The sequence below is a fragment of the Thunnus maccoyii genome, chromosome 21, assembly GCF_910596095.1.
Source record: "Thunnus maccoyii chromosome 21, fThuMac1.1, whole genome shotgun sequence".
Classification (NCBI taxonomy): Eukaryota; Metazoa; Chordata; class Actinopteri; order Scombriformes; family Scombridae; genus Thunnus; species Thunnus maccoyii.
The window spans coordinates 3,248,060-3,274,458 of record NC_056553.1 but is presented as its reverse complement, the minus strand read 5'-3'; the positions used below and the strand labels follow the sequence as shown (position 1 = coordinate 3,274,458).

Genomic DNA, 26,399 nt, shown 5'->3' with positions numbered 1-26,399 from the left:
TAAGTGCATAAAGATAGTATATTGTATAGCTTAACACACTTTTCACATCTTCGACAGAAACTGTAATCTGTGATCTGCTATTTTTCTTCCAAAAATTACATTTCAGCACATTATTTATTGCAGAAAATATACATAGCTATGATGCGAATATATGATGTGCATAAATGATAAAACATGAATATATTAGGTAAAATAAGAACTTTGTACAGATATAAGTAATAAAATTAAACAGGGATGGACATGATATTAAATATAAATACTGATTACATCATTACAGATGAGAATCAAATTGATAAAAATATTTCATATCTATACAGAAAGAACGGACACTGAATCAGCCTTGAAGACGAGGAGTGAATATTTCTCATGAGGAATTAAAACATGATGATTTTTCCATCCAAGTCCATTATTGTAAAACAAAGTTCTTATAAACATCACAGAAACTCCCATTTTATAGATGTGTTGTGAATGGATATGGAAAAAGTTAAAGGTATTTTCCTGGAGTTATCATTAAGAGTTGTGAGTCTGCTTAGTAATCTATCTATCCATCTATCTATCTATCTATCTATCTATCTGTTTATCTATCTATCTATCTATCTATCTATCTATCTATCTATCTAACTAGTTCCACGAGATAGTAGATAGCATAGTATAGTGACATAGTATTTATAAATTATTTTTTTTATTATTTTATGTGAAAAGACATAAGACTGCATAAAATCCAGATGATAAAAAGTAAGAGATGTGTCAGGAAAGGTCAAGAAGCCACAAAGTTATACAACCAACCTCCACTCAACTTAATGAGAAAAACAAACAATAACAAAAAAGGAAAAAAACAAAAACAAAACAAAAACAAAACAAAACTAAAAAAATTAAGCCAACATAATTTAGGAAAATACAGCAAAAACTAAATGACAACAAGAAGTACACAAAATGAGCAGAAAAAGTAACCGATCAGGAGACAACAATCCACTAAAAACAAAGAAATACATGAAAAACAATGCAAGGAAAAAGAAGGAAATATATATCAAGAAATGATTAGACATCATGTATTAAATGTGATGACAATTTCCTTTTAAAATGTGAAATTAGCTTCTTTAATTTTGTGTTAATATCTCCAACTTAGAACATTTCCATTTTCATTTATACTGCGTATCATCTCAGCTGCTGGGTCGGTTTGAAGCTCCGTGTTTCCGACGGCGCCTGAACGCAGCATGATTCGGTGGCTGCTGAACTGATCTTTGTGCGGACGGAGCCGAGCGGTCGCAGTTAGCAACGGACCGCAAACACACACAGAGACGCGAAACACGGCGGAGGAGACAGCTTCTGGGCCCGAAAATCCACACATACAACGACTGTACCGTGACAGCGACGGCCTGAAAATGGTAAGAAGACGTTTCAGAGTCGTGAACGGAGGCTGGTGGCGCTCTTTTCTTTATGACAATCAGCCTGGCTAACAGCTAGCTGGCTACAGCTAACGGCTAACGTTAACTGTTTTCCTGACTCATTATTGAGCAGCCCGAGAAGCTAGGCTGCCATTTTACACCGCAGGCAGTTAGTCTGCCTCGGACGCTACGTTTAGCTCGGTGAACACAGCTTTTATCTCAAATATCATCCAAACACCACACCTGACTCTAAACGAACGAGAAACATAATCCGAGTAGAGACTGACTTTGAAAAAAAGCAAGTTACTGACGAGCTAACTCGGCTAGCCTGAGAAGCTAATGAGAGCTAGCAGTGTTGCGTAGCTGTGTCTGACTCCATTCGCAGATCAGCAAAGGATAATCTCAACAAATCTTGGCAATATATGGCTTCGTCGTGTTTTGTGAAATGATTACACAGCCCTCCATTTAGGTTAGGTTGCCATAGCTGGTCATTAAACGTAACAGATAGGCCTTCTGCCGCTTTGGAGTGAAGGATGGTGATTTGAACCTGACACTGGGCTCCCACTCTCCTGGAATATCATTAAAGTATTAAAATCATTATGCCTAAGGCCTATGGATGTTTGGAAAACTGTGAAGAGGAGATAAGAGTTAGGATTGTATCTGTATTTGATCAATTTTATTTCAGTTGAATGATCAGAACCCTTCTGTGGGAGGAAAATATTGTTTGTTAGTAGCTCTTTCTCTTGGCAGTTAAGATGATATTTATAACCTTTACTGTAACGTTAAAAAATACAAACATTCACACAGTTGGTACACTTGGTTACATTTCAATTCACGCATGAATAAAATAATACGAATAACTGGAAGATTTGATGAATTTGAACCCTAAACAGGGCTCCCACACTCCTGGAATACCAGGAAAGTATTAAAATCATTGTTTTCCAGGCCTACGGATGTTTGGAAAACTGTCAAAAGAAGATAAGATTTAAGATTGCATCTGTATTTGATCAGTTTTGTTTCTGTTGAATGATCAGTGAGCCTCTGTTGGAGGAAAATATTGTTTATTAGTAGCTGACAGGCTCTTTCTCCTGGCAGTTGGGACTTTATAACTAACAATTAAATTATTAACTTAACAATTAAACTATAAACCAAACTATTAATTGAGCAGTCTTGGACATGTTATGGAGATTACTAGTTGACAACGTGACAGTCATACCAATATAAGATGACTCAAATAAGAATGACTGGAAGATTTGATTCATATAAACCTTTAGACGGGGCTCCAACACTCCTGGAATATCAGGAAAGTATTGAAATAATTATTTTCAAGGCCCAGGGATGTTTGGAAAATTGTCAAAAAGGAGATACGTTTTAGTAAGAGTTAGGATTGTATCTGATTTCGATTAATTTGGTCTCCGTTGAACAATCAGAAACCTCTTTGTTGGAGGAAAAAAACCAGTTGGCATACTTTGTTCAGTTTTAATTCACTCACGGATGGTTTTGGGAGTTTGTAACATTAATCGAGCAGACCTGGAAACATTATAGAGTTTCTTAGGTGACAGTATGCAGGAGTCCTGCTACCACATCAAATATTTTATCTTCTGTAGTTTCTTTAAACCATTTGTCTTCAATAATGTGTTCTCCGTTTGCCCAGACAGAGACGCATTGCTTAATAGCTCCCATGATTAGCTGTGTGCTGTTTTACAAGTCAGTAGTTAGTATTTTCTTACAAATCTGAATCACTGGAAGATTTGATTCATTTGAACCCAAAACAGAACTCCCACACTCCTGGAATACCAGGAAACTATTGAAATAATCTTCCAGGCCTGTGGATGTTTGGAAAATTGTCAAAAGGAGATTTGTTTTGGGTCAGACTGAGGATTGTATCTGTATTTGATCAATATCCTTGATTGTAATGTTAAAAAAAACAAACATTAAGTAAGACAAAATCCCATAAATCCTATCACAGCTGTAACCAGGACACCTCTGATGGAGGAAACTGTTGGCTGTCTGTTTCTCTTGACTTTAAAGTGAAAAACAAACTCACTGCTGGTATATTTAGTTATCTTATATTCCCATTAATTACATTTCATTATAGAAGTTGTAAATGGTTAGTATTGAGGGGTCAAGATGCAGGAGCTCTGCTGTCACGTCACACATTTTATTTTTTGGCATTTTATTCATATTTGCAGTAACGTATTCTCCATTTGCTCAGACAGGTACACAGTACATTACAGCTGCCACCTGGTTATACACTGTTCTTATAGATCACTGATACTTTCCGACCAGTTGTGGCTGTTACAGATACACATGAGTGGAAGAATCTCAGTACAAACACTCTAAAAATCATATTCTAGTTGTATTATGTTTCTAGTTTGGCTTGTGATAAGTAACACATGCCAAAAGGGAAATGGTCATAAAATGTTTACAGTCAAATATTGGCAATAAAAGTAATATTGGACTTTCTTTTTAAAGCTGATGTCACTTAGTATCATATTTATACTCTTCCATATGGGAATACTGGAAGTGGAGGTAATTTAATGCAGAGAAAATGTTGATTTCTTACATGTTTTACTGTAAATTCACCACCAGTAGATCTCTGCTTCTCTGCGTGTTCTTTACTGGGACTAGATGTGAGTTTATCTCATACGGCACATGATGTTAATTCTGTCAGCCTGCAGCTTTTGATGTAACATCCAGTTTCTGTGTGTCCATGTCAGCTGTATTTTGAGTTTTCCTCACTATAAAGAGTTTCCTCCAGTGAGTGATGAGGCTTAATTGTACAAGTGTCGACACGTCGTTCCCCCTCAGAATCAAACTGTCAGAGTGCTGGGAGGATCCGTGTGTTTGTTCACAACATACTGTTGGTTTTTAGAGCAGTATATAATATAAACTGTGTATATTTACCATGATAAAATAACTGCACACTTCTGTTTCAGAGGCAAAACACAACAAAGGAAAGGCTGATATCCTCCTTTACATGTGCTCTGTTACATCTAGAGGAATGTGTCAGTTTGAGGAGAAGCGTGGATGCTCAGTCAACCTTTATTGCATAAAACAACACAAAAATACCGCCTGCACCGCTAGTTGTCTTCTCTCTGACAGTTTTATTAATGTTGTGGAGCTGTTGGTGTGTTCCGCTCAAAGATTCCTTGTTCTGCGGCTTTGAGGGGAATGTTGCATTTCCATATTTAATGCGATGGGAAATAACTATTTAAGGCGATCTCTTCACAGATGTTTATACTAAACGGAGCACGTGTTGCACCTGATGTGCCCTTTTCTCAACAAGCTACAGCTCACTTTCACATGTGTGGTTTAGCAGGACTGATACTTTCTCTGTTTCACATCATGCCGACATGCACAGCAGAAATCAGATGCATTTGTTGCATGTTTGGCAGCGTAATAGGGCAGCAGTATCAGCGAATCAGCAGGATGTCAACACGCAGGTATCATTAGAAATGATCTGGTTGTTGATATTGGGCCTGTGTAGAAGGTTTTAGATAAATGTCAGCCACGATTGTGCTGTCCTTCCTCCTCCTTTACCCTGTCTGACCCGTCCAGGTCTGTCTGCTTATTATGTGCAAGGTGTGAGGAAGTGACAGCGCTGAGGACGGCGATCCTAACGTCAGTCCAGAGGGACCGAGAGTCTCTGCTCGGCTGCTTTTCTGAATGCTGAGCAGAGCAACAGAAATCAAAAGCTGCTTACGCTAATGAAATGTCCCCCTTCACTGACGAACCCGGCACATGATCGGTTAGCACACACACACACACACACACACACACACACACACACACAAAAACACACACACGTTACAAACATGTCATCACTGTGATTCAGCCGAAGCTTCATCGCTCCTCAGAATTTGATGTCAGAAGGAGATTAAAAGAAGTTCTGAACATATTTTATTTATTTGACTCTGTGTGTTAAAATGCAGAGGTGATGGCAGGTGTTTTTAAATGTGTGTGTGTGTTGGTGTTTATTTTGCTGTGGTCTGCATTGTTTGTGTTTGTGAATGTAGGGTATTGGGTTGTTGAGTCTGGCCAGGACACACGGTGACCAGGGTAATCAGATTTACCAGGCTGAGCTTTTTTTCCCACGAGCACCGCTCTCCCTCTCTTTCCTCCTCTCTGCGTCTCTCCACCACTCCCTGTATCCTTCCCGTTCAGCAAATCTCTCTCTCGCACACTCGACTTAAAGGCAGACACACTCCGGTTCCTGAGTTGTGCTAAATCCTGCTGCACTACAAGGGCAGTAAACACTTATTCATTGTGGGAGAGTAGAGAAACCACCAGCTGGATGCAGGTGAGGTTTGGCTCTCCAGTTTACTGCCGGACACTTTGGCAGATAACCAGTCATCACCTACACATCCCAGTATGAAAATCTGTTGGGATATTGGAGTCCTTATGCTACTTTGGACAGCAAAAACCTGGGTAAGAACTTATTTTTGTGGGCCGTTTTTATTTAAATATGAAGAAATACATGAAGAAGAACTAAGAAATCTGTACAGTTTGTTTGCTACTGCTGGAAACAACAGGATGGTGTCCCAGTTTCCCCTCTCTGCCCAGTTAGTCTCCTCCACCCTCCACAGAGATTTTAATATTTTTTTAAACGATACCCTTTTTTCAGCTTCAGGCTTTATAACCAGCCTCTAGAATTTCTCTCCTCCTTAAGTAGTGTAAAAATAAATAATCTAAAGTTGCCTATGATGTCCTAAGGGGACTGTAGTCACATAAATGTTTTAATGTTTTTAATATTTGGTGCAAAACAGAGTGAAATGGAAATATTTGCTCTTGGAGATGCACTAATCCAACTTCCTCCCTCCTGATTCTGATACTTTCAATCTGCCAGTTCAGCGTACTGGTGCCCTGTTTTCACAAATTTTAACTCTGTGCCGGATTTCTGCCGGTGTATTGCAGCTCTACCAGGCCTAAACATTGGGGAATTAAAAAAAAGTATTTTAAGATATTTTTTAAACTAAAATGTGTTATATAAGTTAGCGTAGCTCATTCAAGGAATAGCTCAGTGTGTAGAGAGTACGCGTGTGTGTGACGGTGAGGTTGCAACGCACGTAGATGCGGGTCGATCCAGAGGACGAGCGTCGCTTAGGACCAGAACCGGAGCGACCTGCCTGTCATCCGGAGAGCAGACAGCGGGGGAGTTTCTGCTGAAAACAAGCACGGAGACCCGAGGAGACATGAGAGCAGCTGCTCGCTAACAGCTGCGTGTGTTTACAGCAGAGAGCAGGAGGGAGGACAGACGTCTCACTCTGCTGCAGACACTTTCTGTTTGTAACTGTAGTGTCCGTCATCCAATTAAGTATTGATAACTTGCTTAGTACTTTACAAATTAGTTTTTTTATTTCATGAACGTGGACGCTGATTCGCGAAATGAACTGATCGGGTTTTATTTTTATAAAAAAAGCAAAGCTGCCGTGCCAAACAACCTTTCTGCTTGGAACTAATTGAAATCATTTTTGTCTGAGGTAACTTGAGACCAGGAATTGCTGTGGAGCTAAAAACTGAGTTGGTGGCTCATCATGACTGCATGTGGTCACATACTCAGTCTGCTTAATCAGGTCAGTATCGGCACAGATACCGATCCAGCACATCTCTGCTAGTCCTCCAGCGTCAGGATTATTTCAAGTCTGAAGGAGAGGAGCGATGTTATTCTGCTGCTCTCGGCTAGATGACACCATCATGAGTGAATAAAAACAGGCCCGCTGCAGTACTTGTTGACAGTCTAGTTGCGACGGCGTGGACACATATAGTTCCTCCCTGAAGTTATGACCTTTGAACTTTGAACAGCCATTCCTGTCATGTGAAGGAGGAAGGTTGTCGGCCGTAGCGCTGTTGTTGACGACCAGGCACGGGATTCCTGTTTCACAACAGACTTTCTAGAAACTGTTGTCACTCAACAAGCCGTGGGCATCCTGCTCCCTGATGTCACACAGCAGTGGAACTGATTATAGGTCAGATACTGTAGTCACACACGGCGTCTCATAGCTTCTGCTGTGGGAATCTGAAATCTGATCCCAGTGCTGCAGTGAAGGGCACCTTTTTTACCGCCAGTGAATAGAAGCACAAGAGGAGAGGCAGCAGACTGAACGCCCTACCTTCTGTAGTCAAACGGCTACTCGACGGTATTGTCTGCCCCAGTTGCCATGGCAACTGCCGGAGCACCTCAGGTAGGGCTGCCTTTCCGACTTTAGTGAGGAAGAGGACGGGGGCTGAAACTCGGGTCCAGAATCTGGAGCCGAGCTTTGTGGGCCTGCAGCCGACAGGCCGGGATCCGCATCCATCAGATAACACATGAAACAGCATCCGGAGGCTGCGAATTTAACACCTGACGACGCTACAAACATTAGTGGGGGGTTTTTTTGGTGTTGGTAAAAAGTTATGCTTTTGTTTTCCAGATTCGTCTCTCAGCTTTATGAATATTCAGTGGATGTTTTAAAAGTTAGCTAAAAGAGACACATGCTTATTATCTGTAAATTTCACAGTTTAATTCATGATTTCCCCTCCAATATGTCAAATCCAAATTTCAGAGATGTGTAAAAATATTATCCATTAATTACTTGTGTGGTGTGAAAACAAAAACATGCAGCATTTAACGTGTCAGGGGGAAGACAACATGTCAGTGTGCACGCTAACGTTATCGTCTTCACTCTTCACTCATGAAGGTTTGTGAGTTTGTGAGTGAGACGTTTACACATCCTGCATTAATATTTTAGGAAGTTTAGCTGTAAAATATTGATTATCCACCTGAAAATGAACCATATTGAGAAAGATAGATGTTTCACTTACAGTATGGCCTACAGTTGACCTGTTTTGTTGTGTTTGATCAAAAGTTTGGATCATTATGATGAGGAATAAAGGAAATCTGAAGCTAACAAACATTTTCATTTCATCAGTGAGATGCCTCAACTATTAGCTACATCCGAGGAATCCAGTAACTCCACCAGCTTAGTAATGGCAGTGAAGTTTGTTCATCTTCTTGCTGCAGCTGGTGAGAAAGTGAAACTGGCCTGAGAGTTTGTGCAATAACCAGCTTCTGTAACCTGCACACCCAGAATCACTTCCTTTACTTGTGTTGGTGGTAAATGGACAAAATGTCCTTTTATGTATTGCTTAATCCTGCATGGAATATAAAAGGCTTTATGTTGCTCAGGCTCTGTTATACAGTTGCTTTCCCATTAAAGTCCCTGACATGCGTGTAGATGTTGAATTTCATTCCCAGCACAAATAAAACACTAGTTGTGATGATATTTGTGAATCTAGCTTTGGTCATATAGTGGCAGAATTCCATTTAACGTCATGACACGTCTGATATAATAAGCATCTGTAAAGCAGAAATGCATTTAGTGTGGTTGTGGTAGCAGTCGGTGGCCGTCAGAGGAGAGCGGTGGCAGCAGATTGCAGCTGCAGTGCTGTGGTCAGTGTTTGGGAGGAGGAGGAGGAGGAGGAGGAGGAGGAGGAGGAGGAGGAGGAGGGGGGGGGGGGGGGATGCTGGAGACGGAGGCTGGGCGTGGAGAGGACGACAGATTTTAGTGACTGATGAAGGCCTGATCCAAGTCTTGATGTGCTTCAGGCCTTACTGCTGTGTCAAGACTTTTCCTCTTCCTCAGTGCTTCCTCTTTTACCAGCCTTCCTCATAGTGCTGCTTGAAGAAGAACTAAAGTTAATGTTTTTTTGCAGTGTTTGGGAAATTGTTTTGCAAGGAAATAATGAGAAAATGTGATTTTGTTGCTATGGTAAGAAAACAGGAAGATGCTAAAACAATCAGCTGACACATTCAGTTATTTATCAATCAAAAAACATCAACAATCGTCTGACAAATCAATTATCTGCAACTTAAATTGATTGTTGATAAGTCGTTCAAGTCATTTTTGAAGCTGCTTTTCTTATTTAAACTAAATATCTTTCTGGTTTGGACTGTTGATTAGACATGAATACACTGAATATGCTGCATGTACAGTATATCTGAATACAGTAAGTGTTGACTGTGTCACCAGGAAATACACACTCTTGTTTTTATATCTCAGAATGAAAGTACATTTCAGTTTCAGTGTTTAGTTTTCTCTCGTCTTGATAAGCGGCAGCAGATTTGGCGCCGTCACTCCACTTAAGTCCGCTAATACGTCAAGTGTTCATTCAGCGTGCGGAGGCAGCGCGCCGTCAACAGGGACAGGAAGTAAACAGAGCAGGTCACTGGGCTTCCTCTCCCTCTCTACCACTAACAGACTGTTGCACCTGGGTCACGTCCTGAGTCTCAGGGCCTGAGAGCTGTGAATGGCCAGAGACAGGCAGCGCTGCGTGCCTGGTCCTGCTAAATATAGCAGCGCTGCCTACATGTACACAGCAGTTTTCTACCCAAACACACCCCTGCTTCTCTCTGCTTCTCTCTGCTTCTTTTAGGCTGCGTTCACACAGCAAAGACGTCATTCTCTGTTGTTGTTTTTTTAATGACTGTTCTTACACGTTCAAAGGTGCCAGTAAGCACTTACAGTGATGCTACATGTTGGGAAATAACACTTGATGTCATATCCTGTGTTTCTCCTGCTTGATTGAACCTGATAAGAGCTGTCAAATATGAACTTAATTGATTTTAAATCTTCTATCAAGTCAAGTGTTTGTCTTCTTCCCATCTGTGTCTTCAAGGAAAACACTGAAATCATCAGTTACCTCGTGTGAGTGACATCTGATTGGTGTCATTGCAGCTTTGACTGATTTGGAAGAGGGCTGCAACTAACTATTATTATTATTATTGATTTAATTGGACAATATTTATCAATTAACCCTCTATAAATTGTCTGAAAATAGTTTGAGATGACATCTGAAAATGTGTTTTTCTCAAAAAGATAAAACTTACAATGATAGAAAACAAAGACAAATCCTCACATTTGAGAAGTTAATGGTCATGTTTGCTTCATAAATGACAGAAATAATTAATTATTAACATTGTTGCATGTAATCTGTTGATTGACTAACCAGTTAATTGACTAATTGTTTTTGAACGAGTTTGGATCGGAGCATTCAGATAAATGGTGCATTGTGGGTGTTTATCTCCGGTTTCAACTAATCAGAACATATTTTTCTGCATTTGTGTTTCTAACAATAAAAAACACTCCTTAAATTATTAAATGCATTTATTTAAGCATGTAGTAAACACCACAACCAACGATGTCATCTCATACTTTAATAAGAGTTATGCTCCACTATTACACAGAATTAGGATTCATACTATTGTCTCCGTCTGACACTTAATGTAGATCAGATTAAAGATTGTGTGTTGCTTGTATGGCTTTATGTGAAATGATGCTTGTTGTTGTTGTTGTTGTTGTTGTGCTGATGTTTCCTGCAGGGTTTGTGTTTGTCTTGAGAATTCTTGTTTTGTTGCTGTCGCCGTCTTTATGGCGCCTTGTTGTCTTCGTTCTGAAAATTTTATGACTTTATAGGTTTCAAAACGTCTCACCGAAGGACTGCAGTTGAAAACGATCCAGCTGGCTTACAGACGCACATTAACACAAGTGTTGATTAATGTGTGTTGTCCTTTATAAATAAATAAATAACTGAAATGAAATGACTTTTCTGTTGATCACTGTCCACAAAAGCCTTATTACACCCACTTGTCTCAGTTTTATAAAACAATCAAACATGAATAAGTGTGAATATTTGCTCTAATCACTTTATTTATGTAGGATTAAATCTGCCCAGATACTCTGGCCGGTGTTAAACGTCCTTTAGTTTTTTCTCTCTTTGTCAGTTTTTGTCTCCCTCCGTCTTTGTGGCTCGAAAGATGTCGATGCTGCAAACTGTGGCGTTCATTTACCTTCTCCTCGTGTCCTGACGGCGGGGATGAAATTACAGCTCCGGGTCTGTCAATTAGCCTTAATGATCTGGCCTCCCTGCACTGTCATCACTGCCACTTTTAAAAAACCAGCTGCGTTTACTCTCGCGACGGCGTCGCAGTCGTGACCTCACCTCACATTCACACTCTCGGATCTGGAGTCGTTGTCAGATTTGTCTCCTCGTGTTTTATGCATATATTTATTTTGTCCACGCTCGTAAGACGGACCGTCAAACTCTCCCAAGTTCACATTGAAAAGCTTTTTATCCTGTTGAACTGTGTTTTTATCACAAGTCTGGATAAGGAAGGAATAATGTAAATATATAAATGTTTGTTGTGGTTGAGAGGAAACCTGGTAGACGTGTGAGACCGGGCTCTGTCTTCACTGGTGAAAGAAGGCGTTGAAGTGGACTAATCTGTAATTAGCTGAGTGACGTCAGGCTCCGGTCAGCAGCCAGTCTCCAGGGCTCAGAGCCAGGTGTTAGTAGGTAAATCCTCATAACCTACCTGGATAACTACCAACAGTTCTAACCAAACTCAGGCCTCATGTATTGATTCTTCATTCTGGGGGTTTGAGATTAATCCTGAAGACTAGAGTTTATTTTATTCAGTTTATTTTCTGACAATGACGAAGCAAAATCAAAGATCATTAATCAAAACGTACCTTTTCTTCACTTTGTTTCCTTCGCAGGTCATCTGGTGAGGAGCGCCGAAGCTTTTAGGTGGAGGAGTGGCAGACTGCGCCACCCAGGCGTGCAGAGTGGGACTGCATCCCGCCTCGCATCCGACAACCGGCTTCCTGAAGCGCTGCTGCTGCCGCTGCCTGAGAGCTGAGCGAGTCAGGACAGAGAGCGACCGAGGAGAGGAGCCGGGGGGAGAACGCTCACCGGAGCAGGAAAGGAGGGCATTGTTCGGTAGGGAGAGGCGAGGCGAGGACAGGGGCTCTACAATGTCGTCAAACAGGACCCAGAACCCCCACGGACTGAAACAGATAGGCCTGGACCAGATATGGGACGACCTGCGGGCTGGCATCCAGCAGGTGTACACACGGCAAAGCATGGCCAAGTCACGCTACATGGAACTCTACACGTATCCCAAACGCTGTGAGATGAGGGCTGCTTGATGCTGTGTGGATGTGATTCTAGTAGAACAGACCTGAAACCATTACTTGATCGATCTGTTTGTCCACAGAAAATGAATAGGTGACAAATGTGATCGATCGTTAGTCATTTTAAAGCAGTCGCTGGTTCTAGGTTGTTTTAAACTGAATCTATTTGAGTTTTGAAGTGTTATTCAGACAAAACAAGCAATTTAAATACCTTAAATCATCTTTGGCTTTGGAAAAATTAGGATGGACCACAGTTATAGATGAAGGAGAGAATAATCAGCAGGTTAATTGATATGTTAAATAATCGTTTGTTGCAGCCCTGTATTCCTCCTCCTTATGTACAAGGGTTAGCTTTAAACTTTAAAAAATGGTATATTTTTAGTTGTTCAGGGCTGCAGCTAACAATTATTTAATTATTTGGTGTATAAAATATCAGAAAACGGTGACAGTGTGTCTTACTGTGTCCAACCAACCACTGGTCCAAAAACCAAAGAGATCCAGTTTATAATGATATAAAACAGAGAACAGCAGTAAATCCTCAGTCTGGAGAAGCTGGAAGCATCAAATTTGTCATTCCTGCGTAAATCTTAATCCACAATAATTGCAGATAATTTTCCTGTCGAATCATTTCCACTCAGGGCGAGTATGACTTCAATGTTTCTCCGTCTGCTGTCAAGTCTCCACTTGCCCTCTTAGCCAATCACATCCTCCGGTTTACCTGTGAGACGAGTCATAATCTGGGACTCCTAATGATGCTCGCTTACCCGACAGCGGCGGGAAAGAAATACCACAGTAAATATTTACCGTTGTGTTTTGCTGGTTGTTTATTTAGTCTCCGCCCTCGCTGTGTGTCATATTTGATGCATCACTTCCTTCTTTACTGGAAAACAAAACCTGTTTTATAGCTGCGTGTTGAGGTACTGAGTTAAAACAACAGAGCAGCCAGCAGGCCGAAGTCCTGGAAACAGGAAGCAAGTTTCTCTTTAAAACATCATCTTGTCTTTACTTTAATCTTCATCTAACAAATATTATCTCAGAGAAAGTATTTGTTTCAACTCAGAGTTATAATTATTATATAAAGCTGTAAAAACAATGTGTGAACACAGTGTTCATAAAGTCTTCCGAAAATGTTCATAAATAGTGTTGATTGTTTTTGACAGGCGGGAAGGTAAAATCATCAGGACGTCCTGATCTAGGAGTTATTTTGTTCAGCGTACCTGTTGTAGATCAGAGTTTTACTGCCTCCGTGTGTGTTTTCACTGGTTCAGAAACCAAAAAAAATGAAAATAACTCACTTTTTCCATAATTTTGGTGATTTATTCATTGTCTACCTGATACATTCAACTGTAGATTTGGTTGTTTTCCTTTAGTAATGGATATTTAATGTTAATATATTACACAAATATGAAAAATATAATTGAGGCACATATTGGATCAGTAAATGAATGATGTGTAAATGCAGGTTTCTCCTCCTGCAGGTATCAGCCTGAAGTCTACAGTCGTTACATACAATGAACGTCCGGTTTGAGCTCGTCCATAACAGTTCGCTAGTAGCGTAACGAGCTCCGTATAGCTGTAAAATATAGCGGCTGTGGATGAGAAGAGAGACGACGTCACATTTAAGTTTATGTTCCGCTTGTTCAACGGTTTGATAAACTGCTCGTACCGTCTCCCTTAACTACTGCACTTTGTTTCAGTCGTAGTGGCCTCGAGTAAAGTATAACCTGAAGTTTGTTGCTCTGCTGTGTGAGTGAGAGACACCGAGAGTCAACCATCTCGTTCTGATCTAAGTGGAGAGAGAGCGTGTTTTACGTTTGTGGTGATTATGATATACGATGTGGCGTTCATCATTTAGCGGCCACACAGCGACGTAAACCTGCTCCTGCGCCAATCAATGTATTTGTCCGCCATGTTTGGAGCGGCCAACCTGCCCCTGCATAAACTTTTACTGTTGTTAATGAAGAAGGGCCGTTAGCTAGTGAACTTGTGTGTTCATCAGCTCCAGTCACAGGTGGACCAGACATTAAATACACAGCGTGCGTGATGTGAGTGTAAAGTACAGGAAGAGATGATTTTCTCTGAGGGCACATTCTGTTGTTTGACAACCTGGCTTCCTCCTCCGCACCTTTCTACCTTTTTAAAGGTTGCCATAATTTCCCTGAAGCCATAAAAGGCTCCAGACTGTAATCTACCCGGTTTCTCACAGAGAATAATAGCACTCATTTAAACCACACACTCAGTCTGTCAGTGACATGTTTGCCTCTCAGAGCGTCTGCACCACTGGTCACCAGTTACAACCAGCTCTGCTGTCTTTATGCATTAAAGGATGAATAATCTCTTCTATGGAGCAGAGTATATTTAAATGCAACCAAACTTGAGTTATCAACTTTCTGGAGACGAGTTTATTCTTTATTTAATCAGATTTTGTTCAGAATGCTTCGTCTGTGATGTTTGGTGTCTCTGTGTGTGTGTTTGTATTCCTTAACGCTTCCCTCAGACATGTATATAACTATTGTACCAGCGTCCACCAGTCCAGCCAGGGCCGGGGCTCCGTGCCTCCAGCCAAGCCCTCCAAAAAGTCCACCACTCCAGGTGGGGCTCAGTTTGTAGGCCTGGAGCTCTACAAGAGACTCAAGGAGTTCCTCAAGAACTATTTGACCAGCCTGCTCAAGGTGAGTCCACACACACTCCTGACACCTTTTTTTATTTTTAAAACCCTAAAACTAAAAGCTCCTCTTTCATCAACACTGTGACACCCTCTAATTCTTCTTTCCTTCCTCCTCGGGGTTCCCTCCAGGATGGCGAGGATCTAATGGATGAGTGTGTGTTGAAGTTTTACACCCAGCAGTGGGAGGACTATCGTTTCTCTAGTAAAGTCCTCAACGGGATCTGCGCCTACCTCAACCGTCACTGGGTCAGACGAGAGTGTGACGAGGGACGCAAGGGCATCTACGAGATATACTCAGTAAGACCCACATCTGCAACGTGTTTGTTTGTCTCTTAAACTGTCAGCAGTGTGTTACGATGGTCAGTAGATGGAACTGAAAGCACTAAAACACATGAAAGACGCTGCCAGGCGGTTTAAAACCTTCTGAAGTTTGTGTATCCTGTGTAATTATATATTTCAGGGTGTTAGTTGAAGTATTCTGTTAAATCAGCCCTCTGGGTTTCTCTCTGTGGAGCTTCAGCTGCCATTTAACTTTTCCTTCCTCGAGGGCCGACGAGTCAACACACCTGACTCGTCTGTTAAATGTCACACCGATCCTTAAGTAGTCTCACATTTAAGGATAATGTGGAGAGATTTTCTTATTAACAACACACGTCCGACCAGTCGAATGCTGAGTTACTTCCCAGGACAACGTCTGTCTCCTGCTAAATTATAAAAAGTTGACTATTTCTCCCGGAAGATGGAACTTAAAAATCAATCTGCTTACCTGTGGGTTGAATGTATTTTAGTGTTTGAACAGCATCTGTTTAAAAACAGGATTTCCTGATTTTGAAAGCAGTAGGAGTGAACTGGTCCAGTTTGAACTGGTGTCACATCCTCCCACAGTGAACGTTCCCTCACCAGCATGTCAACCAGTTTAAACTTTAATCACATGATTAAATATGTGATTTCTGTCATTTCAAAGCTCCTGAACTCAGAGGAGAAATAGAGACACATAACAGACATGCAGCTTAAAGTCTTGACCTTGTGTTAACCTTCTCTTTCACCCCCCCCTCCCCCTCCCCCTCCCCCGCCTCCCCGGCACCCTGCTGTCTCCCCCCAGCTGGCACTTGTGACCTGGAGGGAGTGTTTATTCCGACCCCTCAACAAACAGGTGTGTTGAGTTTCTTTTAATAGAAGTAAAGTGAGAAGCAACACAGCGGTACAACACAGTAAACATTTTCTGTCTTTTCAGGTAACAAACGCTGTGCTGAAGCTGATAGAGAGAGAGAGGAATGGAGAGACCATTAACACCAGACTGATCAGCGGTGTGGTCCAGTCTTACGGTAGGTCAATGAAGAAACACAGAGGAACAACCAACCAGGACAGAGCTGTACTCTCATCACACATGGAGCTGTGGAAACATTCAGGAACGATGATAGTTTGAACTCCTGAAATGAAAATATGATGAAAAACAAACACAGGAAGTGTAAATAAGATCCTGCTGCAGGTTCTTCTGATGGCTTTTCTCTTATAGTTCTTATGAATCTACCTGTTCTTACCCACATCAAACCCAAATATCTCTAATCGTTACTCTAACTAACTATTTTAAGCTTTTTATGTAAACTAAAGGCTTCAATGTAATTCCAGACGTTTTTAATCTCAGATCTGATTATGGGCTGTTAACCCTGTAGCTCTGATCAAGAAGAAAACTCTTTACCTCTCACAGTCTGACCTCAGACTTCTCCACATGTCTTTATTTCTGTTCAGGTTTGGTCTCGTCCTCTCTTCTCCTCCCTGCTGATGTCCTTCAGACTTGCAGGCTACCAGCTTCACTGGAGCAACCTCACTGTTGTCTGTGTCTTACCTGGAGCTTAATACTATAATTATAGTAATAACTAAGACCTGCAAACAAAAACCTGCATCATAGGAGTCCAGTTAGTAAAAACCAGCCAATCACAGTTGAGAATCAGAGGCCTTTAACTGAGAACATCTGCAGGACTCGTTGAGTAGCTGTTAACACTTTATCCAGCCAGTTAACAAGGATTATCACCTGGTTCCTATTTGTAAACATCTTAATGAAGTTGTAAGACCTCACATTAAAACCTGCTCTCTGTGTCTGACCCCCTCTGTCCTCCTCCTCCTCCTCCTCCTCCAGTTGAGCTGGGCCTGAACGAAGAGGACGCCTTCGCCAAAGGCCCCACGCTGTCTGTGTACAAAGAGTACTTTGAATGTCAGTTCCTCACTGACACAGAACGTTTCTACACACGCGAGAGCACAGAGTTCCTCCAGCAGAACCCCGTCACCGAGTACATGAAGAAGGTACGAGCTGCACATGCGCTTACTGGTGAAGGATGGGAGTTTTTGTTTCTTTTGAAACTGGGGAGTGAAGGTGACGATCTCATTGTGTGTTCAGGCGGAGGCCCGGCTGCTGGAGGAGCAGCGGCGTGTGCAGGTTTACCTCCATGAGTCCACCCAGGACGAGCTGGCCAGGAAGTGTGAGCAGGTCCTCATAGAGAAACACCTGGAGATCTTCCACACCGAGTTCCAGAACCTTCTGGATGCCGACAAGAACGAAGGTGACAGATTTTATTTCAGTGTTGCTGAGTCAGCTGATCATATAAACAAACAGCCGGCTGCCGAAATGTTCTCCACGTTGTCTTTGCTTATAAAAAAAAAAAGAGGTGAGGAGACATAAAAGGTTCAATAAGAGAGTCGTCAGAGCCAAACCATACTGCTGTGTGTGTGTGTGTGTGTGTGTGTGTGTGTGTGTTTTGTTCTTTTTAAGGATGGACAACGTGTTTTATTTATATTGATGTTTGAACAATAGAAACTAAACCAGAGAGACCAAACTGATGTCACTATATTTGGTGCTTATTTTATTATATTGTCTTCAGGGCTGCAACTACCGACTATTTTCAAAGTTTTTCACTAAAAATAGTGACATATTTTGTAATTTCACACAGTTCAAGTTAGTCCAAAACCCAAAGACCTTCAGTTTACTCTCACAGAAGAAGAAGAAACACGTAGAATCATCAAATGTTTAACATATTTACTTAAATAACGCCTGAAACTATTATTCAGTTATCATAACAGTTGCTGATTAATTAATCGTTGCAGCTTTCTGACTGAAGAAGAAGAAAAGTCTCAGCACAGATAAAATCATAATGAAATATAATCAGCATCTATTTTAATAATCATAGTTGAAGCATAAACTGTATAAATCCAAACGTTCTCCAGCTTCTCTTCATCATGTGATGGTGAGTTTCAGCCCTGCATGAGGATGATGGGTTTTATTTTGAATGTCCTTTTAAATAACTGAGTGTGAACTCCTCTCTCAGACCTGGGCCGGATGTACAACCTGGTGTCGCGGATCACAGACGGTCTGGGTGAACTGAAGAAACTTCTAGAGACTCACATCCACAACCAGGGCCTGGCCGCCATCGAGAAGTGTGGCGAGGCCGCGCTCAACGTACGTCCGACGCTTTCTCTCCTCTTGATACCAAATCTGAGTAGTTTTATTTAAGGTTTTGTCTGACGTGAAGGTACCGATCCAAACCCTCTGCAGCTGGACGCAGGCGGTTCATTCGTGGTTGCTAAGCGATAAGAGTCATTGGACAGAAATGTGTGAAAGAAACAATCAACAAGAGATGAAGTGAATTTATATAAACAAGATGTTTTTTTGTTTCTTCCAGGACCCCAAAGTGTACGTCCAGACCACCTTAGACGTCCATAAGAAGTACAACGCCTTGGTCATGTCTGCCTTCAACAACGACGCCGGCTTCGTGGCGGCGCTCGACAAGGTGAGCGAGACCCTCTGACATCATCTGTCCGTCCGATAACAGACAAATATCTTCTGAGGTTTTTTGTTCCACACGTGTACATGAACACGTTGTTGTTTTCTCAGGCGTGTGGACGGTTCATAAACAACAACGCCGTCACCAGGATGGCTCAGTCATCCAGCAAGTCTCCTGAGCTGCTGGCCAGATACTGTGATTCTTTACTGAAGAAGAGGTCGGTGTTGTTGTTTGATTTAAAACTATGTCCGTTTCATTCACTAAACAAGTGACTTCAGGTGAATAAAAATAATCTGCAGAGGAGAAAACAGTTTAATTTAATTTAAATAATGTAGATTCATAGTTAATCTGTTTCTCTCTCGACTGTCTGATAGAAACATTCTGAGCTCCAGACGACGGTTTCAAATCTACTAGACACAATTTATCTCCTACTGCAAACATACTAGTTAATAAACAGTGAGATGAACTTTAATGTACTAAATGTTTGTTTTGTTCTTTAGCTCTAAAAACCCAGAGGAAGCAGAGCTGGAGGACACACTCAACCAAGTGGTGAGACGTTGACCTGTGTGTTTATATAAATGTGCCACTGACCTATTTACCCACTGATCTGTTATCTGTCAGTAGTTACAACTCTGCACCAGCAACTTCCTGCTTTACTGGGATCTCTGTTAGCTCGAAGCTAATCTCCCGTCTTACAAACACAATAACAACGTTTTCAGAAGGAAACTTACTTTAGTTTCATATGATGATAAAAACAACAAATCTGAATATGAGAGAAACACATTCTGTTGTGTCATTATATTGAAATAAGTCTGTTTTTTATTGATCCATATCTGTTTTAGTTTAGTTGTCATGTACGGTCACATGTTTGTCTCTGTGTCAGTGGATTAATAATAATAATAATATTAATAAATGTAAATCTTCAGAGCTCAGCAGTAATTAAACGTGTGTCTTTCTCCTCCAGATGGTTGTGTTCAAGTACATCGAGGACAAAGATGTTTTCCAGAAGTTTTACGCCAAGATGCTCGCTAAGCGTCTGGTCCATCAGAACAGCGCCAGCGACGACGCCGAGGCCAGCATGATCTCCAAACTCAAGGTTTGATTCACATCATTCACACGTATACACACACACACACACACACACACACACACACACACACACACACACACACACACACACACACACACAGCTTCCTGGCGGACTGATCACAACTTCCTGTTGTTGTCCTGCAGCAAGCGTGCGGGTTCGAGTACACGTCCAAACTGCAGCGAATGTTCCAGGATATCGGAGTCAGTAAAGACCTGAACGAGCAGTTCAAGAAACACCTGACCAACTCTGAGCCTCTGGACCGTAAGAGACCACACTTACACACACTCACGCACGCACATACACACACAAACACTAACACACACACACACACACACATACACACTAACATGCACGCACTAACACACACACACACACACACACACACACACACTAACATACACAGTATCACACACACACTAACACACACACACACACACTAACATACACAGTATCACACACACACTAACACACACACACACAAACATACACACTAACACACACACACACACACTAACATACACACTAACACACACGCACTAACACACATACACACTAACACACACGCACTAACACACACAAACACTAACACACACACACTAACACACATACGTTACATTCAGGGCTCTTCAGGAAATCTAGCGATGCTTTTATTATCATGCAGCTGATTTCAATAAGAAAAAAGGTTTAAATATAAAAAAAGATGTTTCCAGTTGAAATGAGGTTTTTTAAGATATTCCACATAAAAAACACCAAATTTAAAATCAACTTTGGTTTTGTTGTCTCTGTTTTTCAGTGTGATTCTTCCCAGAACTGTGTTAGTGTTCACTGATGTTAACATGTCAGTAAATAATCTGCATGTTTTACTTTGTGTTTGTTTATGTATGACTTAACGTTTTCTGACTGTTTGTATGTGAAGACAACAGATAAACCAGTGTGTGTTTAGACTAAACAGATCTCTGTTGTGTGTTCAGTGGACTTCAGTATCCAGGTCCTGAGCTCTGGGTCTTGGCCTTTCCAGCAGTCCTGCACCTTCGCTCTGCCTTCAGAGGTACCACACACACACACACACACACACACACACGTTTATACTTCTGTCATAGTGAGCACACACTCATTAACATCTAAACCTGATTCCAAGTGTTAACATTAAAACCAAACCTTTGAAGGTCTGTCAGGAACTCAAATGAATCCTCACAAAGACACTGAATCAACATAAATCAAGTCGTTCTTCATTCTTTTATTCATATCTTAATGTGCAGATGATCATTTGTTTCAGGCTGTGAAAAAGATCTTAATGTGTAGTAAGATTTAAAATGTGTACAAACACAATCAGTTTTTCTTCCTGTCCTGGTGGGAAGATGTATTTTATAGCTGTAATTTGGTGCTGCAGCAGTAAAACAGATGATGTCATGGTTGTCATTGGTTACAGGTGTGTAGAAGGACAGACGGACGTCCATCGTTATGATGTTCATGTTTAGAAACTTTCTGCCTTTTTAAAAATGATTTTAACTGTTAACACTGAAATGAATCAGAGACACAAACATGATGCAGAGTTCAGAGTTTGTTCTTCAGAAAAAGTCATTTAGTAAAGTTGTTTGAGGAAAGTTTTGATGAAAATGGTGAAATTTTTGGTCCCAATATTCCTTCATTCACTGCTCTGAACCTTCTTCTATCTATCTATCTGTCTATCTATCTATCTATTCTCTCTGTGTCTCTCTCTCTCTCTCTCTCTCTCTCTCTATCTCTCTCTCTCTCTCTCTCTCTGCAGCTGGAGAGGAGTTATCAGCGTTTCACGGCGTTTTACGCCAGCAGACACAGCGGCAGGAAGCTGACTTGGCTCTATCACCTGTCTAAAGGAGAACTGGTCACCAACTGCTTCAAGAACAGGTAACCAGTCAGAGACGTCAGAGCAGACTGGTGGACTGACTTTATCACACTTCATCTAAACTAGTCGTCACTGCTAGTAATGTTTTCATTGATTGATCTTTTAGTTTCTGAGTTAAACAATAAAAACTGAAACCAGAAATGAAACTGAAGCCACTAAACAATGAGTGAATATATAACACTGATATATTTAAAACACAACCAAACTGTCTGGGAACCAAGTTGGTAGTAAAACACAAGATATTTAGTCTTTTTTAAAGTATTTTTTAGGGATGCATGATATTATCAGCACGTCATCGGTATCAGCCAATAAAAAGCTCTGAAATGAAATATCGGCATCGGTCATTTCTGCCGATTACGAGGCCGATTTGTTGCCTTCTCCTCCCTCGCCTAACTGTGCTTCCCTCCACGGACTGTTTCACCCCGACGGTCCTGGTGCGTCCTGGTGCGTCCTGGTGCGTCCTGGTGCGTCCTTGTGCGTCCTTGTGCGTCCTTGTGCGTCCTTGTGCGTCCTGGTGTGTCCTGGTGCGTCCTGGTGCTTGCCCGTCAGACCCGCTGCTTCTTCTCACTTTAACCTGAATAACAAACTGGGGCTCGGTGCTCCGGTTGGATCCACATGCAGAACCGGGGCTAATGTTAGCTGGGAGGCTAGCGAAGGCTAGCTGGCTGTGCTTCCCTCCAGTCATGCTGCGGCTAACACTCCTAATGTCAGCTAACGTTAGCCTCGGCTCTCCGTGCGGATCCAACCGGAGCACCGAGCCCCAGTTTGTTATTCAGGTTAAAGTGGGAAGAAGCAGCTGGTCTGAAACACTGGGACCGTCAGGGTGAAACAGTCCACAGAGGAGCTGCTGTGTTCGGCTGCACAGATAGGAAACACCTCGGCTGACACGATGTATCGCTCTGTTTGGGGAAAAAAAATCTTTTTGGTTTATAACGGCGGTTGGCAACCAGCGTATCAGGTGCATCACCGCCACCTTCTGCTCCGGAGTGTGGACCAGAGATTAAATCCTACACATTAATCCTGTCTGTCTAATAAACTCAAAGAAAACTCTACTGCTGCTCCCACTTGGCAGGTTCATTAAAGTTTTCAGTCTTCCTAAATTCTTCCTTCATATATTGTCTTTGTTGATCATACTTAGTATAATCTAAGCTTGCATGTATAATAGTCTCCTCAGCCAGCTGGTAATAATATCTACATATATCAGTATCGGCCACAATGAGTTGGAAATATCAGCAAAAAATCCAATATTATACATCCATAGTATTTTTCTCTATAGCTGATAAGAAGTAAATCACATTTTAGTGATATTTTTATTTTATATTTTATATTTTCTTTTATATTTTATTAATATTTATTGTACCTTAGTTTCACTCTGAGCTGCTCTGAAGCTTCTAACAGTTTCTGTGTTTTCACTGTTCAGTTACAATGAAACATTCATTTGAACATAATAGTAAAAATAAATCTGGATTTAAAACTTTAAGATGATGAAAAGACCTTTTTAAAAATAGATTTCAAACTTATTTTATATTTGTGATGAAGTTTAGACTCAACTGAAGCTCTTAGAGAATAATGACTGCTGCTTTCAACACAAACTACTTTCACTGCAACAAAGATCTAAAGACTTTCTGGACGTGTTTGTGTGTTTGATCGTACTGAACCTGTCGTTGTTATTGTTGTTGTTGTTGTTGTTTACAGGTACACGCTGCAGGCCTCCACCTTCCAGATGGCGATCCTGCTGCAGTACAACACGGAGGACAGTTACACCGTCCAGCAGCTGACCGACAGCACACAGATCAAAACTGTAAGCAGCAACAATCACATCAATGTCTCACTGATGATGATGATGATGATGATGATGATGATCAGCATCATGTTTGTATCAAAGCTTCTTGAAAAGACTAAACAGGTTTTTCTGTTTCTGTTTATTTATAAATGAGTAGAAATGTTCAGTTTAAATCTATAAACTGACAGTTTTCTGTATCTTTCAGGACATTCTGGTTCAAGTTCTGCAGATTTTGTTAAAATCTAAACTGCTGGTGAGTGAAAGTTTCCTCTTCACGTGTGTTTATAGAGACGTGTCTGTTCTCCAGTCTGACCAGTAGAGGATCCCAGTTTACCGTTGAATGTGTGTTTGTCTCCGTCAGTAAAAGCTGGTCGGTTGAAGCTGAGATTATTGAATCAAACATGAATCTGTCACAAAGGTTAAAGGTCACGAGCAGGTTTTCAGGATCAAATACATTCAGATCATCTGTTAGTTGTTTTAATTGTTAAAACAGTTATAATCAATGACTCCAGATGATCGATAATGTTGCTCCGTAACTGCTGGATGTTCAACATATCAACTTAAAATCTGATGAAATGTCAGAGTTTAGTTCACTATGATGACAACTGGTGAACAGAAGTCAGAGTTACTGACAGTGAGAAGCAGTGAGAGGTTGACGTCAGCTCGCTCACCGTCCGTCTGTCCGTCAGGTGTTGGAGGACGAGAACGCCAACGTGGACGAGGTGGAGTTCAAACCCGACACCGTCATCAAACTCTTCCTCGGATACAAGAAGTAAGAACATAAACAAATAAACATCAAACAAATGACGTGAATGTAACAGAAAGATTTGAAAGTGTTCCACTGATGCTTTAATAAACGTTTTGTGTGTCCGGTGGGCAGTAAGAAGCTGAGGGTGAACATCAACGTCCCCATGAAGACGGAGCAGAAACAAGAGCAGGAGACGACTCACAAGAACATCGAGGAGGATCGAAAGCTCCTCATTCAGGTGAAAATCAAGTTTATACCTTCAGATCTTCTTCTTTGTTGTTGTTTTATAGAGAGCTGAAGTCATGACATCACTTCCTGCCGCGTCTCTTCTCCGACTCATCTGCGGTTCAGATTCTTTCATCTTTCTGAAACTGAAGCGAGTTCCTGTCGTTCACGCTCTAGAAGACGACGGCTGCTGCTGTCAGAAGCTAAACAACAGTTTAACTTTGAGCACAAAGACGTAGAAGCAGAGAAGCTGTTGTGTAAAGTCTCGTGTGTTTTTCTTGTGAGGTGATTTTCAGACGAGCAGCTGTAATCTGAGCTGTAAAGACTCGTCTGTTCTCACAGACACGTCTGAACTCGCTGTGAATCCTCCATCACTCATACACTCGTCTCCTCTAACTGAGCTGTGACGTTTAACCACAAACCTCCAGGACTTCTGGGAAACGCTGTTCATTAAAGGCTAATAAAAACATAAACATCGAATAAACAACAATATCAGAAGAATCTTGTCTTTATCTAAACTTATGAAACGAGTCACATGACAAACTGTTGGTTCTGATCCCAGACTGGAGTTTTATTTATTAGTGTTTATTTTTACACGTCAGTGAGATTTTAATAAAGTTTCTCTTATGGAAGAAAATCTGGAAGTTCCTGTTTGACTTCAGCTCTTTATAAGCCGTCAGAGTCATTTATGTTTATACCAATAAACATGTTAACAGTTATCTTTACACCTGTTATTCTCCTGAGAGACTGAATTATAACAATCACTGAAAACAGTGTTTCCTGTATGTAGAGTAAAACTAACTCTAGTTAATTCAGCTTCATTTATCCTCAAACTCACTGAGATCAAAATATCTTCTGCAAGAGCAACAAATATCAGCTGATTAAACCCCACTCCTCTGAGGAACTTCACAGTTTATATGTTTAAAGTGTTTCAGTCTGTTGTATCAGATTTGTACTAACAGATGGTGTCTGTCTGTCTGTCTGTGTGTGTGTCTGTGTGTGTGTGTGTGTGTGTCTGCAGGCTGCTATAGTGAGGATCATGAAGATGAGGAAGGTCCTGAAGCACCAGCAGCTCCTCGCTGAAGTCCTGAACCAGCTGTCGTCCCGATTCAAACCCAGAGTCCCCGTCATCAAGGTGACACACACACACACACGCACACACACACGCACCCTTCAGAACTGTTCATGTAGGAAGTTTATAGGACCATTATTTTCATTATTGTCTCTCAAACCTCAAGACGTCGTCCTGAAATATCTTCTTTTATCTCGACCAACAACCCAAAGATATGAAGAAACTAAAGAAACCAGGAAATGTTCACATTTAAGAAGGACATATTATCAAAAAACGATCAATCGATGACTCTAAATGTTTTATTAGCATTTTCTTTTTCATCGTGTTGGTTTTAGTGGTTGAGGTGAGACTGTTGATGTTCGTGTTTCCTGCTGCAGACGTCAGTCAGGTGTTGACGTTGTTGTTGTTGTGCTCGTGTCTCCCTCTTGTGGACAGAAATGCATCGACATCCTGATAGAGAAGGAGTACCTGGAGCGAGTGGACGGTGAGAAGGACACGTACAGCTACCTGGCCTGAACGCCGCCCCCGCCCTCCCTCCCTCCCGCCCTCCCTCGCACCCGCCGGCTCTCCTCAGTTTTATTTTTATTTGTTTATCTTCTTCATTTTTTTTTTTTAATTTTATGTCTGAGTAATAAAGTGTGGATCCCTCTGAGCGGCGGACATGTTGTGAGTGTGTCTGTGTGTGAGAATCACAGCCACGCCGCGGTGGGGTGGTGGGGGGGGGGGGGGGGGGCCGCCGACCATGTGACCGCCCCCCCCCCCCCCCTTCCCTCTCTTCCTCCCTCCCCTCCCGCCCTGATATGACAACCAAC

General features: G+C 41.5%; 1 protein-coding gene across 1 annotated transcript; it reads left to right on the top strand.

Moving 5' to 3' along the window:
• Positions 1 to 1,200: 1,200 nt before the first annotated feature.
• On the top strand, positions 1,201 to 26,239 carry LOC121887735 (cullin-1). The gene is made up of 22 exons (XM_042398667.1): positions 1,201 to 1,385; positions 11,924 to 12,321; positions 14,838 to 15,012; positions 15,138 to 15,305; positions 16,111 to 16,161; positions 16,243 to 16,333; positions 17,146 to 17,309; positions 17,404 to 17,566; positions 18,329 to 18,459; positions 18,683 to 18,790; positions 18,895 to 19,001; positions 19,285 to 19,333; positions 19,749 to 19,880; positions 20,018 to 20,135; positions 20,846 to 20,922; positions 21,643 to 21,761; positions 23,455 to 23,560; positions 23,748 to 23,795; positions 24,232 to 24,314; positions 24,423 to 24,528; positions 25,537 to 25,650; positions 26,023 to 26,239. Exons 2-22 carry the CDS (start codon positions 12,182 to 12,184, stop codon positions 26,101 to 26,103), a joined length of 2,331 nt encoding a protein of 776 aa, XP_042254601.1. The 5' UTR covers positions 1,201 to 1,385; positions 11,924 to 12,181; the 3' UTR covers positions 26,104 to 26,239.
• Positions 26,240 to 26,399: the final 160 nt, after the last annotated feature.